This window comes from Conger conger, chromosome 2, assembly GCF_963514075.1.
Source record: "Conger conger chromosome 2, fConCon1.1, whole genome shotgun sequence".
NCBI lineage: Eukaryota > Metazoa > Chordata > Actinopteri > Anguilliformes > Congridae > Conger > Conger conger.
The window spans coordinates 55,169,790-55,186,563 of NC_083761.1; the positions used below are offsets into that span (position 1 = coordinate 55,169,790).

General features: G+C 39.3%; 2 protein-coding genes across 5 annotated transcripts in view; one reads left to right on the forward strand and one right to left on the reverse strand.

The window, feature by feature from the left end:
* On the reverse strand, positions 1 to 12,838 carry LOC133122924 (bifunctional apoptosis regulator-like). Of its 4 annotated transcripts, none has more exons than XM_061233206.1 (8): positions 12,732 to 12,838; positions 10,898 to 11,224; positions 8,097 to 8,298; positions 5,030 to 5,199; positions 4,766 to 4,910; positions 2,765 to 2,941; positions 2,347 to 2,546; positions 1 to 1,077 (listed from the first exon to the last, which is right to left on the reverse strand). In XM_061233206.1, the coding sequence occupies exons 2-8, from the start codon at positions 11,170 to 11,172 to the stop codon at positions 885 to 887; spliced, it is 1,362 nt and encodes a 453-aa protein (XP_061089190.1). In that variant the 5' UTR covers positions 11,173 to 11,224; positions 12,732 to 12,838; the 3' UTR covers positions 1 to 884. The 4 variants fall into 4 exon arrangements, with proteins under 4 accessions (XP_061089190.1, XP_061089191.1, XP_061089189.1 ...); XM_061233207.1 differs by lacking the exon at positions 12,732 to 12,838 and adding an exon at positions 12,297 to 12,317; XM_061233205.1 differs by lacking the exon at positions 12,732 to 12,838 and adding an exon at positions 12,118 to 12,274.
* Positions 12,783 to 16,774, forward strand: part of parn (poly(A)-specific ribonuclease (deadenylation nuclease)) — a 27,205-nt gene continuing 23,213 nt past the window's right edge. Inside the window, exons 1-9 of the mRNA XM_061233203.1 lie at positions 12,783 to 12,895; positions 13,184 to 13,261; positions 13,397 to 13,476; positions 13,767 to 13,834; positions 13,921 to 14,002; positions 14,082 to 14,142; positions 14,226 to 14,391; positions 14,613 to 14,675; positions 15,221 to 15,259. Coding sequence (XP_061089187.1) covers positions 12,877 to 12,895; positions 13,184 to 13,261; positions 13,397 to 13,476; positions 13,767 to 13,834; positions 13,921 to 14,002; positions 14,082 to 14,142; positions 14,226 to 14,391; positions 14,613 to 14,675; positions 15,221 to 15,259 — 656 coding nt within the window. The 5' untranslated portion in view covers positions 12,783 to 12,876. The remainder of the gene's footprint in view (positions 12,896 to 13,183; positions 13,262 to 13,396; positions 13,477 to 13,766; positions 13,835 to 13,920; positions 14,003 to 14,081; positions 14,143 to 14,225; positions 14,392 to 14,612; positions 14,676 to 15,220; positions 15,260 to 16,774) is intronic.

Consider the following 16,774-nt stretch of genomic DNA (forward strand, 5'->3'; position numbering starts at 1 on the left):
TTTCTAAAAATTCAAGTCTTTATTCATATTTTCAAACACTTACTCATTTTGGAAAACAAAGTACCCAGGTGCATGAATAAGTCACAGTTATATCAGTATTTAAGTGCAAATATAATCAAATGTTAAAAAAAAAAAAGAAAAAAAAGAAAAGAATAATAATTAATCAAACATTTAAGATTAACAGAAAACCTCTGATCGTCCCTTCGAGAGACACTGGGAATTGCAACTTTTGGTACACATTCATGAACAAACATAAGATGTCTATGCTGAACAATTGCATAAAATTAACATGGACAGTTACAGAAACATTTAAAACTCAATGTATTTTCTTAATGCTTTAAAAAAAATAAAAACATTGCATGGAGGCTTCAACACAATGATCATCATCTTTTGTTGCTTATTGCGATAAGTTAGTTTTCAACACAGGCTACGAAAACTGTCATACTAACACTTATATTGAGTTTTCCAGGCAAATATATATCCTTGTAATGTGTAATATGCCTTCCCTGAAAATAAAGACTGTTGTTCATTTGATAACAGACATCCAAACCAAGAGCTTAGCAGTAGCCTTCCATGTATCTCAGGGAACTATCAACTTAAACCACTCTTAAGAAGCAAAGTGTATTGGGGACTCCTGGTAACACTGATTTGATCAGTTTACAATGAACAACAAATTACTTTTCTCCTTTAAACCTCAATTTTAAAAGCTGCCATTGTATGTTACACTTTCAAGCGAGTCAATAAAAATCTGATGTGTCATTTTCTCTTCTAACGTGGCACAGGTAGAAATATCAAGTTGAAACTTGGAATTTGATATTGATTTCACATTGCATTGCGCTCTCGTTAAACCTCACCAGAATCCCTCCGGCACTTCCCGGTATTTCTTATGGCACTTGAGTTTCTGGAGGAAGCACTTGCTGAACCACGAGGTCAATGTTTATGATGGGGTTGAAGTATAAGGCCCAGTAAAACAAGCAGTTGCAGACAAACTGAGGAATAACTGGCCAGAATATGGCCACAGCAAACCCTTGAGTCGATACTTTCCAGAAATGGCTCCACATTTTTTGAGGGAGAGTCCTGGAATTGAAGACAGAACATAATGCATAGGGCTGTTAATGCAAACAGTCTCCCACATACATTCAAACCAATTAAACTATACAAAATATTAAATGAGTATCAGTCAACTTTCCCACCAATTCACTGTAGCATTGCGGAAAGGACATATTCCCATATAGCCCATATTCAATAGCAAACAGAAATGATTGAGAATAATTAAAGTATGACTAATCGGAACGCTTTTAATATGGCCCAATAATTGGTGAAATCCTTTTTTCAAATCATTGGAATATATTGTTGGAATGTGCTGTGTTGGAAGAGGAAATGGATGAGGCATTGGTGAATATGACTGCATTATGCTCATATTTTAATTTCACTTCAACGGCTCTTTAAAGGTTCTATAAAGAATTTCTCGCTCCTGTGTTTGTACACAAAAAAACTAGCTGGCACATGAACAGGTATTGGTTGAGCAGGTACAGGTATGAGACACGGCCGAAACGACAGGTGTCAGAGACATAACAAAGCTTCAGTTTCTGTGAGCATGTGATTTGAAGCAAGCCTCGGAGCAGCACTGATTTGAAGGCTTGACTTATTATTATTGGTCAATCACACCATCTGAATGGTGTGTGTGCCCTGCGATGGCACACACAGGGTGTCCAGGGTGTATTCCTGCCTTTCGCCCAATGTATGCTGGGATAGGCTCCAGCGACCCTGTTCAGGATAAGCGAGTTAAGATAATGGATGGATGGATGGATGGGATGACTTTAAAATAAAACTCAGTCTGTGCCACTGCAGACATTAGTCACTTTTACTGAAATGCAGGAGATACCTGGAGCAGGGTGAGTGAGCACAGAAGTATATAAACCTGTGGTGAATGGGGGCTACATCAAGTGCCACTTTCACACAGATCAACAAATGTGATAATTGCGAGGACTAAGCAAATGTGGCACAGAGGTAAGTAGTATGCTACTGGGGCGGTGTTGGCTCAGGAGGTAAGAGCAGTCATCTTGCAGTTGGAGGGTTGCTGGTTCGATTCCGCCCTGGGTGTGTCAAAGTGTCAAGACAACTAACCCCTAATTGCTTCTGACGATCTGTTTGTTGCCTTGCATGGCAGCCAATCGCCGTTGGTGTGCAAGTGTGTGTATGAATGGGTGAATGAGAAGCATCAATTGTACAGCGCTTTGGATAAAGGCGCTATATAAATGCAGACATTTACCATTTATAAGAGTTGGCACTTTAAGGAGGTGAATGACATTTTTATGAATTTAATGAAAAGCCAAAGAGCCGTACCTCAGCTCTGACCGAGCCCACATCCTCCAGAGAGCACAGCCCTCCAGCACCGACAGAAGCACAGCATTGACGATGATGAAACGCGCCGTCCAGTAGTGAACAGACAGCCAGTCCCACGCAAACTCGGCAATCAGCTGGTACGGCAGGAGCAAGTACTTCACCAGGAACTCTGTCCACTGCTTCCACGTGGGGTCATCGTGCTTTAGGTGGAGAGGAGAGCAAACATAATGAGCGTGGTAAATCACTGAATAAATGTCATTGATTTAAATTGTATTGGATATATGCACATTCCAAGCTCAGTGGGCGAAAGCATATTTTCAATTTACATACAACCAAGACCATGAATAAAATGAGTACAGAACACTTAAGTGACCTTTTACATGCAAGTGTGCTTAAGCTGCATGGCTGATCCCCTTACCACAGCTTTAGGGAAAAGGTCATCAGTCTCTTGCTCAGCCCTCTGCCCAGGACAGCAGGTGTGCAGGAAAGGCAGGAACGTTTCCGTGTAGTCAAACAGGTAGAGGTACAGAATGGTGAGCCGAGGGGAGTTCTTCAGGGCATATACGAAGAATAGGGATTTACCTGCATTCACAGCCTGAAACGAGGGATTAACTGCATGAAAAACGAATGTACATAAACTCCCCATGCATTTATTTTATAACCTCCACTACAGTTGGTGGGCGGGAAATGCAGACCCATTTCTTTTTAAGCGAGTTGCTCTTTTTTGCTTTAAAAACACTTTATATTTAGGACAAAACCATTTAAGCTTGATTTATACTTTGTACACAGTGTCCAGTGTTAATTAAATCCAGGAGTCCAATAAGGACCATATGTAGAGTTGATTTAACACTGAAACCCAGCAAGAAGAATGTAGTCAGACACTGACAAAATTGTTGTGTATGACACATTCACTGTTTTATCTTCTTGCTAAACCCCTTTTAGTATCTAGTCTTGATTCTAGATTTTTGATTGACTTTCGAATGTTATTTGGCAAATGTCAACATGAGGACGAGCATTAATGCCAATGAAAGTCAAGTAAGCCATTATCCATCCATCCATCCATTATCTGAACCCGCTTATCCTGAACAGGGTTGCAGGGGGGCTGGAGCCTATCCCAGCATACATTGGGTGAAAGGCAGGAATACACCCTGGACAGGTCGCCAGTCCATCTCAGGGCACACACACCATTCATTCACTCACACACTCATACCTACGGGCAATTTAGACTCTCCAATCAGCCTAACCTGCATGTCTTTGGACTGTGGGAGGAAACCAGAGTACCTGGAGGAAACCCACGCAGACACGGGGAGAACATGCAAACTCCGCACAGAGAGGCCCCGGCCGAAGGGGATTCGAACCCAGGACCTCCTTGCTGTGAGGCGGCAGTGCTACCCACTGCACCATCCGTGCCGCCACGTAAGCCATTATGAGGCTGACAAATAAGGGAAAAAACAGGCACAGACATAGGCCAAACAATAGGCTTCCAGAAACAAAGTGTTCAGTACATCAATGAGAAGAAACACAGCACCTGTGAGCTCAGTAATTGCAAAAGGACTGGCAGGCCTCATCAACACTGGCGGTTACGGTACAAGACTGGGACCCATAAGGTCGGTAGTTCGATCCCTGGTGTAGCCATAAGATCCGCGCAGCTGTTGGGCCCTTGAGCAACCACATTGCTCAAGGGGGGGTTGCCCCCTGCTTACCCTAATCAACTGTAAGTCGCTTTGGATAATAGTGTTAGCCAAATGACATGTATATGTATATACGTATGCACACACCACTTTTGTTGACAGACTGCTATGCATAGAATTCTGAAGTGGCCACCTAGATAAAATTTTGTGCAGGCTCCACATCATCATGTCGGCACAAAAAAATACAAACGTTACGTTTGGAGGGTCGATGAGGAGCAGATGGAAATGACAGTAGAGTCATCATCTGATCATTATTGGCCATTAAAATTCATCTGCTGTCCATGTCCCAAAGAATCAAACACAGTCGTTCAGCCAAAAGCAAAAATTGTACATGTGAATTCCAATTGGCAACGTTACCAGTAAAATTGACACTCAAAAACAGACAATAAATAATCCAAGAAAGACTTCAACAATTGCAGTGCAATGTCAGTTTCCTGTCTCTACACGGATTACAGCCTGAACGTTTGTTCTCTGCCAATATATAAGGAGTGCTCCAACTTCATCTTTTCCATGAAACGGTCCACTTTGGAAGTCTTTTGAGCATTTCTTGAAAAACCTATCAATCTAAAACACCATCTAAAAAGTACAATTCGCATTACTAACAAATGTGGTAGTGTAAATTTGATTGCACTTATATTTTGAGCCAGGAAAAACCCTGAGTAGGCATGGCAATCTGTTACAAAACATCTGATGGTCCCCTGACCTTATATAGGCTACCAATGCTGTACCTTATATTCCCAAAGATTCTGAGGTGGCTTCACTCCAAGAGCTTTAACCCTCTCCAGCTCTGCCAACACAGCCTTCCGGTGAGTGTGGTTCTCAATGCTGTATGGGTGCCTCGAGAGCTCGTCATCTCCCAGCATGATCAGAAGCCTGCCAATTTCAATGACTATAATTACCAAGCAGGACTGAATTCATGAGCAAGGACCAAATAACTCCAATTAGCTAACAGACCTCAAAGGGCCGTAAAACTGAATTCTAATCTAATATACCTTCCATTGACTTGCTCTCTTAGGAAATGTTCCTTGTAAAGAGAGGTCCAGGGTCCTAAGCTCTCCAGCCAGAAGATGACTTCATTTGCAGTCCATTTTGTTACAGGTTTATGAACTAGAAGATCATGCTCTGCTTCTCTGCTGCTCCAGTGATACACCAACAACATAACCTGCCAAGACAAGAGAAAGGACTGAGTTAACATGATGGTAGACTGGAGTTTACACAAGCTTCAGGAAATAATAATTAAGCGAAAAGGCCTTATTTATCAAATGATTGTTTCCACATTACTAGCTATCCATAAATGGATGTGGGTGTAAAGCACAGATCTCTTGGTATGTGTTGGGTATGTTCAGTAATTGCCACTTGACCAAGACTTGTGAATGCATGCTCATCGTTTGACATAAGGAAAAGGGGTACTATGTGGCTCACCTTGTAATAACACCAGGTTTCACTGACACACCCCATAGTCTGGTATCAAATCCTGCTAACTATGGCCAGCAGGCCCACAGGGCAACACAGATTCAGTTGGTAATGTTGTGCTTATTACAAAAGAGCAACTTCATCTCTAGAACAGGCCTGAATTTGGACAACGGTATATGAAGTGAGCAGTTCTCCGTGTTACAATGCAATGGCGTCAAAGTTCAGCTGGTGAACTTCAGAGTGAAAAGAAGCAGCATCTGCGCTTCAGAAGGGACTTTGTGCTTTGTGTGAAATGCTGCACTATTGAGAAGATAACATGAACACACGAACAAGATAACCCACAATGGGGACTAAGAAAAATATTTTAAACAATTTTAAAACTAGACATGACTCCACACCACCATTAGTTGGTAACGGTTGACTACCGAAAATCCACCTATATTTCCATGGCCTGCCTTATAGGAGGAGGAGTGCTTTTTAAGAGTGCAGAAGCTTCAGCCACAGTGCTTCTTGCGCATGGTGACTAGACGCTTGACTGGAAATTAACATTTAGGGAGAAAAGGTATGTTATTTTAATGTCATCAAATTCTGAATTTGTAAAAAAAGAATACAAAATTGCACTTGTAAAAAAAAATAATCATAATAAATTGTACTTTTATTTTGTCAATTTGTGAAACGTACGTACAATTTATTATTTTTTTTTTTACAAGTACATGTATTTCATTTTTTCCAAGTCTTTTTTTTTGTCCAATTTTTTTCAAGGGGACATTTGCATTAACAGTATACTTCATATTACACAACCATATTTCATGTTTTATTCACTTGCTTTCAACTGTTTATTTACTTGCTTTTCTTTTATCACCAATTCTACTGTACTGCAAGTTTTGGAGTATTGTATTTGTAAGCATGTTCCATTGCAGTAACTTATCCAATTAGGTAGATGGCCTCTGGCATAGTCCCCTCCAAAAGTATTGAATTGAAAACAATTCCTTTGTTTTTGTAATACACTGAATACATTTGTGGTTGAGATAGAAATATGAACACGAGACAAGAGTTCAGAATTTTTGCTTTTATTTCCTGGCATTTACACCAAGATGTGTTAAACTACTTAGAACATATCACCTTTGGTATCAGACCACCCAATTTTTAGGTGAACAAAAATATTGGAACAATAATATAAATAAATGAAAGCAAGTAACACTTAATTTTTGGTAGCATATACCTTGCTTGCATCAAGCCTGCTGACATCACCAAACTGTTGCATTCTTCTTTTGTTAGGCTTTTACTGCAGCCTCTTTCTGTTGTTTGTTTCATGGTTTTTTTCCCTTCAATCTCCTCTTCAGGAGGTGAAATGCATTTCTCACTTTTTCTCCCGAATTAAGCTACATGATGAAGTTAGTTTGGACTCATTACTCTAAGTTTGCAGACAGAATGAATTCTTCTGAATTCACCCTACTGCTACCACCATGAGTTACATTATCAATAAAGATTAGTGAGCCCACTCCAGAAACAGCCATGCAAACCCAAGCCATGACACTTCCTCCACCATGTTTCACAGATGAGCTTGTATGTTTTGGATCGTGAGTATATCCTTTCTTTCTCCACACTTTTGCCTTTCCATCATTTTAGTAGAGGTTAATCTTGGTCTCATCAGTCCATAAAACTTTGTTCCATAACTTTTGTGGCTCATCTATGTACTTATTTCCCAAATGTAATCTCACCTTCTGATTCTTTCTACTGATGAGTGGTTTGCATCTTGTGGTATAGCCTCTAGAGTATATTGCTGCTCTCCATGTCTTCTTCGGACGATTGACTGAGATACCTTCTCTGTCTCTCTCTCTCTGTTTCGGTCATCACCTGCTGTTGTTTTCCTTGGTTGACCTGTTCGATGTCTGTTGTTCAGTACGCCAGTAGTTTCTTTCTTTTTCAGGACTTTCCAAGCTGTTGTACAAGCTATCCCCAATACTTGTGCAATGCCTCTGATCAATTTCCCCTCTTTTCTAAGCTTCAAAATGGCTTGCTTTTCTCCCAAAGGCAGTTTTCTGATCTTCATGTTGGTTTATCTTTTCTAACACAAATGCAGTCTTCATAGGCAAAACCCAAGGCTAAAGCCAAGAGTAGACATTCAAAACAATTTATTGTTTAAGCAATCAATCTAACAGGATACACAATAAGAATAAGAATAAGAAACACCTGTCAGTCACATGTTTCAATACTTTTGCTCACCGAAAAATTGGGTGGTCTCAAAAGGTGACATCTTTTAAGTTGTTTAATAAAACTAGATAAAAATACCAGGCAAAGAAAAGCTGAAATTCGGATCTGTCATCTCACGTACATCTTTTGACATCAAACTCAATTGTCCTCAGCGTATAGCAAATTAATTTACCTTGCTGTTCCAATACTTTTGGAGCGGACCGTACATTTCGGAAGCCAGTATTTGCTGTTCAAATACCATAACATTTAATCGCAGCCATGTTCATGTTCATACAAAAGCAAAAATTTTAATTGAAAAAGTGCATATCAAATTTTAGATTATGATGATGATGTTTGACGAAAACAGCAAATAATTATCATTATGACTTCATTAGGTCTTTAACTCAACATATTTAGAGCAATTATGCATCTTGTTGGGAGAGAGACACTTACTGCCACACAAGAGAGTCCAGTAAGAACTCCAGAGAAAAATCCTCCTCCACCTCTTCGCTGTCCAGATGATATGGCCCCTCGAGAAGCCTGCTCATTCCCATACCTCTGGAAGGCAAGAAGACTTTGGGCTACTTTGGGATTAGTCTGAATCTCCTCCCTCCTCCTGTGCACCACATTAGAGAACAACTTCTCAACTGCATCCCTGAAATTAAGCATAGGAGACAAGCAGACAACACAATGAGAGTGAAATTTCAACTCAATATATACAATCATGATTCATGATTCAGATTATTGTATCTACAATATACACAACTCATTGCATAAAAGCATGTGGAGATGGCCAAGATCAGTTTTTGTTCAGGCCAAACATCAGAGTTGGGTACCAGACAGGGTGGTTTAAGTATCTCAGAAACTGCTGATCTCCTGGGGTTCTCACACACTATAGCCAAGAGTTGTACGAAAACAAGAAAACCAGTGAGCTGAAGTTCTGTGGGGAAAATGCCTTGTTAATGAGAGGTGAGAGGAGAATGGCAACTTGTTAAAGCTGACAGGAAGGCAACAGTAATACAGATAACTGAACTGAATTACAACAGAGATATGCATAAGCGCATCTCTGAAGACACAATCCATCATCAAACCTTGGATTGGGCCACACCAGCTGAAGACCAATAAGTAAAAAAAAATGTACTCTGTACTACACAATTTAATATTTGTACTCAAACAGTTCACATGTGTTAAAGTGCAGATTCTCAGCTTTTATTAAAGTTTTTTTTTATTAATTTATTTCTTTTATACATTTTGGTTTCTTCACATAGAAATTACAACACTTTATAAAAAGACCACCATTTCAGGGTAACATGTTTGGGACAAATGGCTTCACACGTGTTTGTCATTAGGTCAGGTGTGTTCAATTTTAATTCTAAAATGCCAAAGTTTGGTCTGGCATTCAACCAAGTTGGTAAGGCATAATAGGCCTACCTGTGTACAAAACAATGTAGTTGTTACTGCGATGTCTTGGCATATTTTTATCATTTCAAAGAGATAATTCACAATAATTCACAATAAAATATATTTTGGTGGCTTCCAACATCAGCGCCACTTGGTGTATGGTATCCAGACTTGAAATACTAGTAAATATCCTGGCTAAAAACAGTCACAAAGAAAAATACATCATTTATTCAAAGATTATACAATGCAAAAGTGCGAGAAAATGGGGTAAAAAAAGAAAGTATAAAGTTTCCAATCAATATGAAATGTTATCCTCTTCAAAACGTATAATAGATCTGCATATGTACATGAAATTGAGTTGATACTGTAATGCATTTGCATGTTTTGATCGGTTGAAACAGAAACTCAGTTTACCGGAACTGGGCTCACTAGTCATTTCATTATTTTTCATATAGCCTGCACTCAGTGAACACTTTATGAGGAATTTATCAGACTTAAGTGTTCTGCTGCTGTAGCCTCTTAGAGGTTTGATGCACTGTGTGTTCAGAGATGCTTTTCTGCATACCACTGTTGTAATGTATGGTTATAATGCGTTAGACGCCTCCCTGTCAGCTTTGACAAGTCTGGTCCTTCTCCTCTGACGTCTTCTATTAACAAGAAGTTTCTCCCTGCAGAACTGCCACTCACTGCATGTTTTTTGTTTTTCACACCATTCTCTGAAAACCCTAGAGACTGTTGTGTGTGAAAATCCCAGGATATCAGTTGTTTCTGAAATACTCAAACCACCCTGTCTGACACCAACAATCATTCTATTTTGGGCAGAGGCATACATACACATGTTTATGTGTCTATGGTTCACAGACAGTCATTGCATACAAAGGCTATGCAACAAACATGACTACTTCACAGAATATGAATATGTCCCAAACATTATGGTGTCCTGAAATAGGGGGAGTGACCCATATAAAATGTGGGAATAGATGAAACCATGACAGTTTTTTGGCCAATATTTTATGTGCTATGCATGGCAGAAACTGAACACTGCTCATGCCTCAAGAAACACCATGCCTATAGTAAAATCAGCAGACTGGGTAACTTGTTAAAATGGAAGGAAAGATTGGTGGAGCCATAAACAGGAAAAAACTACAAGAGAACCTGCTTCAGTCTGCTGAAAAAAACTGAAGTATGCAAGCCAGACAATGATCCCAAGCACATTACCAAAGAAACAGTGCAGTGGCTCAAGAAAGAAAAGTGAATGTTATAGTCCTCATCTCAATCTCAGCAGCACATTTAAAGGTACAATATGTAAGATTTTTGTGTTAAAACATTGGTACAAAACAATTGTAAATCCATTCCTATCATTGAAAAAGGCTCACACATGTTGACTCACCCTCGGCCTGTGTTTATAGTCCTTAAATTCGGGTTCAAAATATACAGTTGATGGACCGACACTCAACGTCAGCGCGTTCACAGGGAAGGGGGAAGGATAAACAGTATTGTGGTTTGAGGGCGTTTGTTGCTGCTATTCCTCTCTTGAGAGTTAGAAGTCCGAAATTACCTGTCGTACCTTTAAAATATCTCCTGACAAACAACTAATTTTGGCATTGAAACTTTACCCTTAATAGTATGCATGTTTATAAGAAAAATATTGACTTGAAAAACACTTCTAAGTATAGGCTCATTTGTATTTGCTCATAGGCTCAATTGATAACTCTCATTTGTATTTATAAAGGAAAATGGAAAATGAAAAATGAAAGGCATAAAAACCACTGGGAATTAATTTAACTTGATATTTAAACTTTTGTTACCTCATACACGTGAAGAATTTCCGTCTTATTTATGCTATAACTTGCCTCAGTAAAATGTTGACTTTGGGAAAGCCCTCCCACTTCTCTCGGCATTCCGGACATTCATTCTTCCTGGAAGATTCCCACCAAAGGGCAAGGCAGTGTCGGCAAAAACTGTGCCCACAGTTCAGTGTCGTAGGGTTGACCAGGATGTCATAACAGCAGTGACAGGCAAACTCGTGTTCAGAGATCAGGCTGCTGGAAGCCTTTGAGCAAGGGTCAAAAATCGATTGACGGTCATCTGAAAATGGTCCAAGATCAGTGTCAACGCCCCCCTTCATTTGGGAACTGGTGATTGCGTCTCCAGGTGGACAAATTCCCTACTCATGAAGTCTGTCGAAGAAGTCATACAGAAATATGTTTTCATGCTAGGTACATTCCATTACTCATAGCACTATTACAAGGAAATTAAATAAAGTCATGTGATGTTTCCAATTATGTTCACTAGCTAGTTATAAACCTGCTTTCCTAGCTCTCCAAGTACCAACGCATGTAGAAAACCGATCTAGCTACTTTGTACGATTTGCTAAGTTACAACAACGAATGGACACTAACACTTAGCTAAGTTACTCTGTAAAGTGGGTTCGATGACATAGTCAGTCATACTTCTTCAGTTTCGAAATCATATTAGCTCGGTAGCTATCTTATTTATTAGCATGTAAAATAACCAACCAGCGTAGAAATGTAAATAAATGCAAGGCCTGTTATCTAGCAAGCTAACATAGCGTATTTTAGTCATATGTATTGCTGCTTTGCAAAACGCCACAGATATAGCTAGCTAGCTAATCTAACGTTTATTAAAGAAGGGTAATCGCAAATTGTAGTTTAATGCTGGTTTATATTCCGTCGCGCGACTGAAATAACAGAATGTTCATGAACGTTCTAACGTCGCCCGACATTGACCATGGTCGTAGTTTAATTTCAAATATATTTAATTTATGAAGTAACTTTATAAACCGAATGTCACTGCGACCAAAGTTGGCGTTTATAAAAACAAATAAAAACGAATTTAGAACAGCTGTCAATTCAACTTTCAGTCGAGAACTCGTAGCTGACATTAAACGTAAACCAAACGAGTCTAATATCGGCTTTGTAGCTGTGCTCAAAGTATGCGGACGGCCTCCATCACCTACCTAACCAGCTCTCTGGCAAGTTGTGAAAGAGATAGTTATGATTGCAGACCGAATCCAAATAAGCAGTGAGCAACTTAAGTTTTGATTCCGTACCTGAACTGCTGTAACATTAGCGATGCAATTTACATGTTAGCATGCTCTATGTTATATTAACATAACATGTTCTCATGAGTAAACATATAGCTCACACAGCTAACAAGCTAAGTAGCAAAAACTGCAGCCCCTAACCTAACAGTCTAAACGAAAGTGGACCTATAGACTCATTAAAGTACATCATATCGTATTTTTTCCGTGGCCAACCGGTGTGCTGAAACGCCATCGTCTGCTCACGTTCCATTGGTTATACAAATATGCTCACTCATTTGTGGTTGGTTAACTCTGAAATCAATCGGGAAAAGAACAGTCATTTACTGTCTGCAGTGTTGCATGCGTGATGGTAATGTCGAAACAGATTTGTAAAACATTTATCGGTTTTCATACCACCAAGGGAACTGCTAAAGCGAAAAACTTTGATTACGGCAACAATGCACACATTCAGTAACTAGCTCGTAGTACTCCCCGCTAGACCATACAGCTATGCAAACGGTTTGCCATGCAACTGTTATACTCTTGTGTTGAAATAATATGGCTTAAAAATGAAATATATTAGCTGAACTAACTATGGAATCTCTATATGTGATTTATTTAAGAATAAAATTCTAGCTTACCCCCTCAGTTTCCCACCAGGCAAACACATCCCCGCCTTCATAAACCACGTGCTTCAAATTGAGCTCCGGAAGTGTTTGGCAAAAAAAGGTTAAATGACCGAAGAACCGCAGAACTCTTGAAACGTTTGTTTGTGATTTTGCAGGGATGGAGGTAACAAGAAAAAGTGAGTGCCTCGTTGAGTGATAGCAATTTACTACTCCCGAATGCCACGTCTGTACACCGTGATTTATCTAGCTAGCTAATGATTTTCTAGGCAATTGGCTAACTACCTTGCTACCTGCCACACTTGTTCATGACCATCTCGCTAATGTAAATCATGGCTGTATAGCTAGCTACGTTAGCGAGCTAGCGTTATTTGTTTAATCAATGTGTTGCTAGCTGCACCGGGTTCCTGGGTAGGTAACGATAGTATAACGGCTCAAGTTTATTGCAATTCTGAATTCCTTTGCAGATTTTAAGGAGAGTTTAAACGCCATTTACAGCGCAATAGAAGAAGCAGATTTTCTTGCGATAGATGGAGAGTTCTCAGGTAATACCTCTATATACTTTTCAAAATCGGATGCTAATGATGGGCTTTTTAGTCATTGGTGATTTTCATATCTTACGATGAGTAAAATATGATTGCTTGTATCATTAAATGTCATAATTGTCTAAAATCTTCAAGGTATAAGCGATGGACCCTCCGTTAGCGCGTTAACCAACGGATTAGATACGCCTGAAGAACGGTATCACAAACTGAAAAAGGTAGCTCACGCTATATTTTTTTTATTAAGTTAGCTTGCTAGCTATAACCGTACACTCGCTAACACATTTCATAAACAACCGTCAGACATCACACGTTTAGCTAACGTTATGTTTTAGCTAGCTACATGCCAGGAGTTGATGGCAATTCAACACTACATCGAGTGCCATTTAACACATTTTAATATGCATTTTATGTTACGAATTGGCCCGTACATTACTTCAGCTGTCTGATATTAGTCTATTTATTCCTTCAATAATCTAATGTTGTATTCTGCTTATTTTCCCTAAAGCATTCCATGGACTTCCTACTTTTTCAGTTTGGCCTTTGTACATTTAAATATGAACAACAGGAATCCAAGTAAGTGAATAATATCACTTTAAACATCACTGGAATAGTATATTTCCATTGTTCTGCTTCTGTCACCACTCTTGTTCTTTTCACAGGTATGTGATGAAGTCTTTTAATTTCTATATATTTCCAAAGCCATTTAATCGGAGTTCTCCAGACATCAAGTTTATCTGCCAGGTAATTTTGACTTATGTTTACAGTATTGTTGCATATAATTTGATGAAGCAGAAATATCAGTCGCTTCCCTTTATTTCAGAGTTCCAGTATAGATTTTCTGGCCAATCAGGGATTCGACTTCAATAAAGTGTTCCGAAATGGTAAGTGTGAGTTTTACTTCGATTTAAAGAACCTACTTCTTGAACCTGCTGTTCTTTAAACAGCGCCTGTTGTTCTACTGTAGGGATTCCATACTTGAACCAGGAGGAGGAGAGCCAGCTGAGGGAACAGTTTGAGGAGAAAAGGTCTCAGTCCAATGGTGCTGCATCACTGTCTTTCATCTCGCCCGGCTCCTGCAAGGGACCTATCAATGTCCCAGAGGAGCACAAGAATTTCATTAATAAAGTGGTGTAAGTATGCAAGGGTGGTCCTAATTAATACAGTAAGCCTGGTTTGAGGTCAGAATTGGATTATTTTTAATTTAACATTCGATGAAGTGGTATTTGAAATTTAAGAAGGGCTCAAGTGCAAGTAGTACAGTTTTTGGTGTGTAAGGACATGGGCAAATTCATAAATAGTTTTGTTTGTACTGTCCTCCTTCAGTCGTTCATGGTGGTTGTGTGATTTACAGGGAAAAGGTGGAAGCCCTGCTGGAAGGTTCAGACAAAAGTGTGGAATTGGAGCCGTGCACTGGGTAAGGGAATAGTGTGTGCGATCAATCGATTTTAATGAGCTTTTCTGAAGACCTAGACTTGAAAAACAAATTACATCTGTATCAGGTGACTGACATGCAAAGTGATAATTAAAATGTGTAATGTAATATTTCTGAGTAGCAGGCATGTCGCAATTTCAATACAGTCATCTCATAATTATTGAACCCCATTAAATATTGCTGTTTTTGTAGGAAGAATGTGTTGCCTTCAGTGCATAAATAGAAATAAAATGGGCTAATGTTCCAATAGAGGTGTCAAAAGCTTGTAAGTTCTTACCGGAAATTTATATTGGAGGTTAAAAAGAGTAAAGGATGCTCCACAAAATACTTTGGGTGTTGAATAATTTTGGGGTGAATTTGTTTCATTTTTATCTATGAATAAACTACTTTGTCCTCAAAATCACTTGTGTTAAACTGACTGCTTACTAAAGCCGTAGTTGGTATATTGCAACTGTCTACAAGACCACTAACGCATTTGACCAAAATAGGTTGCCAATCCATCTAACGAATCCATTTGTATGTTTTAGGTTTCAAAGGAAGCTCATCTATCAAACTTTGAATTGGAAGTGAGTGTTTTATTTATTTAATTTGAATTTGCAAAATATTTTGAATGAGGGTCAGAAAAATCATTGAATATAATAAGGTGGGATTAGGATATATTGATTGGGAAGGCTGGGCATTTGTCAAATTTTGGACAAATTCCCTGACTCCGCTCTGAGATACTGGGAGAAACCAAGTGCGAACATGTATCCAAATTCTGGCATGCGCTGGGATCAAGATTCCATCGTTGTCCGTTGTTGCAATCTAATGTTTGACGGCCCCATGTCAACCATGTTGATTCCCAGCACGCCTTCCTTACTGTAACATCAGCGATAACAGCCATTCGTCAAAGACTCAAACCTCGCAGTATACAACCTAGTATACTAAAGCAAAATAATGAATGAAAAACCGATATGTGGTAATCTTGTTTTATTTTAGAAATGCAATTTGAGCATGCTCTAAGGTAGGGATGTCAAACTCCAGTCCTGGAGGGCTGTAGGGTCTGCTGGTTTTTGGATACATTTCTAAGTCTTTCATTGGCTAAAGAGTCCACACACCTTGTTCTCAAGGCCTTAATTAGCTGCTGAATGAAAGGAAACCTCAAACACCTGTAGACACTGCTGGCCTCCAGGACTGGAGGTTGACACCCCAAACATGCTGCCCATTGTGTTTTTGTAAGCACAATTAATTAATTTATATTTTTGTAAGTCAATTTCAAGCACTTGTTACTGTTGCAGATGTTATTTCCTTTCTTTCCTTCTCAATCATGAGTGCATGAGATCTATGAATCAATGTAATAGATGTAATAAATTAGTGTCAAATTAAAGTGCGAGTTTCTGTGCTTTAACCACTTTGTTGCGATTGCTCTGTGACTTTAGCCGATATTTTCTGTGACCAGCACCCAGCCTTATTGATCAGTGTATTATTTTCCCCTTCATTCAACAGAAATGAGATACAAATATTTTTTTCAGGCAAGGTATGTCCCCAATCATACCAGTCCCTGGAATATTTGTTGCTGGGCTGCACAGAAATGATAATGGTTCTGAATTTTTTTATTTTTATTCAGTAAAGCCCCCCAATAATGTACCGCGCCCGTAATGCAATTTTGGATATAGTGCAATCACCCCTCCCCCTTCCACAGCTTTTAAATTTTTAATGTTAAAATTATTTGTACGGTTTTCGGTTTCCCTTGCTTCTCTGCTTAAAATAGCATTTTGTAAAAGTGCTTAATGGTGTCATGCCATATCAGCTGTTAAAGTACAGTATGTGGTAATATTGTGGTTTCCAGGAACAATCTGAAGCAGTCTTCAGGCCTTCATTGTAACGTGATCAGTGATCCCATTCTTCCACTGGGGGGCTAGAACAGGCTTTAGATGTCTGTTAAATTTGAGTCATTGCAGCAGTTGTCAACTACAGTCCTGGAGTGTATGCAAGCTTTTGTCGTTTACCTCCATAGCCAAGCCTGAGAAAAAGATGTGTGTGGTCTCTTAATCACAGACTTGACCAAGAGCTGGGTGAAGTGGCTTGGGAGAAAGGGGCCA

What these genes read in the sequence shown, in the direction of transcription:
- LOC133122924 (XM_061233206.1), bottom strand. Translation starts at nt 11,172, where the DNA reads ATGAAGGGGGGCGTTGACACTGATCTTGGACCATTTTCAGATGACCGT. An exon ending in CTGGACTCTCTTGTGTGGCA is followed by an intron (nt 5,200 to 8,096) that starts GTAAGTGTCTCT and finishes TTGTCTTGGCAG; the next exon opens with GTTATGTTGTTGGTGTATCA. An exon ending in ACCTTTTCCCTAAAGCTGTG is followed by an intron (nt 2,547 to 2,764) that starts GTAAGGGGATCA and finishes CTCCACCTAAAG; the next exon opens with CACGATGACCCCACGTGGAA.